Raw genomic sequence first — 1,329 nt, forward strand, 5'->3', positions numbered from 1 at the left:
TTTTTTGCAATAGATCAAACGTTGGAAGAGTACTTTTGCTACCAGTTTGATACAGCACATACTGAAGAAACCCCACACAGCTCTACACAGACTATTCAGCCCCACTCAGACACACAGCCAGCAAGCTTTTCTGAAACTAAGCATTTTGTAGTGATCTGAAATAAAGATGAAATGTTCAGAGCTACACCCTTCTAACTGTGAAGCTATCTGTGATGATTAGAAATAGCTAATAGCTTTGAGACCAATGTAAAAAGCCTGGGGAAGAAAAGCCACCACCAAACCAAGTCAAAAGCAGTTTGAGCAAGTCTTTATTGTTCTATTCCAATAACTAGAAATAACAAGACAAACTAATTCCCTAATTCTTTTTGTCAAAATGTTGGGGCATGATGGAATCCAGCCCTCAAATAAACGCATGCTTTGAAAACGGAAAAATAAGGGTTATTTTTGTGATTTGTGCCTTGCAGCCAAACTTGAATGACCCTGAGAGAAGTCTGTGCAGACAAGTCACTGGAAAGATTTATGTGCAGCTTGTTAGATCTGTTTCCCACCCCGCTTCGTGTTATTGCTCTGCAAATTGAGGAATGTTTTAGCACGTGTTAATCTTGACTAAAATCCATCATAAAGAGTGCTACAATATTGCTTTTTATTACAAATAGCCAAAACTTCTTTGAAAATATAAATGTGTAAAACCATCAACTGACTGTACAGTGCATTTACAGAAAGTAACATGCAGTGTAAAGAACTGCTTTATACATTAGCCCTTGGCCACAAAGAACTTGGCAGTACAACTACAACACTAATGACTATAGGGTGACAAAAATAACTAAAAACCAAAAAGTCTCGGTTACATCTAAGTTTACCATGAGATTGGGATACATACATCATTGTACAAGGAACAGCAATTTTTAACTAGAAACTGTCATCATGCTGTAATTCTTGGAAGGGCTGGATCTGCCAATTCTCCACTCCTCCTTACAGTTGGTCCTACTCTCCAGCGGTTTGGTCGTCTTCCCACCAGGCTGGGGACTTTCGTAAAGGACACAGATAGACCCGTCTTCACCTATGCGATAGGACACTTCGAAAGGGTCGACCCAAAGAGTCAATTCGCTGGGTAAGAGCTGGAAGAGTCTCTCGTGGCTCAGCCCAATCATCCCCGCTGCCTTTCCTATCAAGGGGTCCATCTTATGGTTGATCCTAATGCACCGGTACCCGGAGCCCTTGGAGGGCACCATGGGGAACCAGTGGTGCTTGTAGTGCTCTGCGGGAGGGAACAAAGAGCAGCTTTACCGCGGTCCCCGAGCCCCACCGCGGCTGCGCTCCGCCGGACCC

General features: G+C 43.3%; 1 protein-coding gene across 1 annotated transcript; it reads right to left on the reverse strand.

Moving 5' to 3' along the window:
* Window positions 1-905: 905 nt before the first annotated feature.
* On the reverse strand, window positions 906-1,232 carry LOC104070739 (protein BTG1-like). Its single transcript, XM_009575965.1, has one exon. The coding sequence runs from the start codon at window positions 1,230-1,232 to the stop codon at window positions 906-908; it is 327 nt and encodes a 108-aa protein (XP_009574260.1).
* Between the last annotated feature and the right edge of the window lie 97 nt (window positions 1,233-1,329).

This window comes from Fulmarus glacialis, unplaced genomic scaffold (genome assembly GCF_000690835.1).
Source record: "Fulmarus glacialis isolate BGI_N327 unplaced genomic scaffold, ASM69083v1 scaffold51094, whole genome shotgun sequence".
NCBI classification, from domain to species: domain Eukaryota; kingdom Metazoa; phylum Chordata; class Aves; order Procellariiformes; family Procellariidae; genus Fulmarus; species Fulmarus glacialis.

Excerpts from the sequence above, each read along its gene's own strand:
- LOC104070739 (XM_009575965.1), bottom strand. The coding sequence starts at position 1,232 with ATGGTGCCCTCCAAGGGCTCCGGGTACCGGTGCATTAGGATCAACCAT.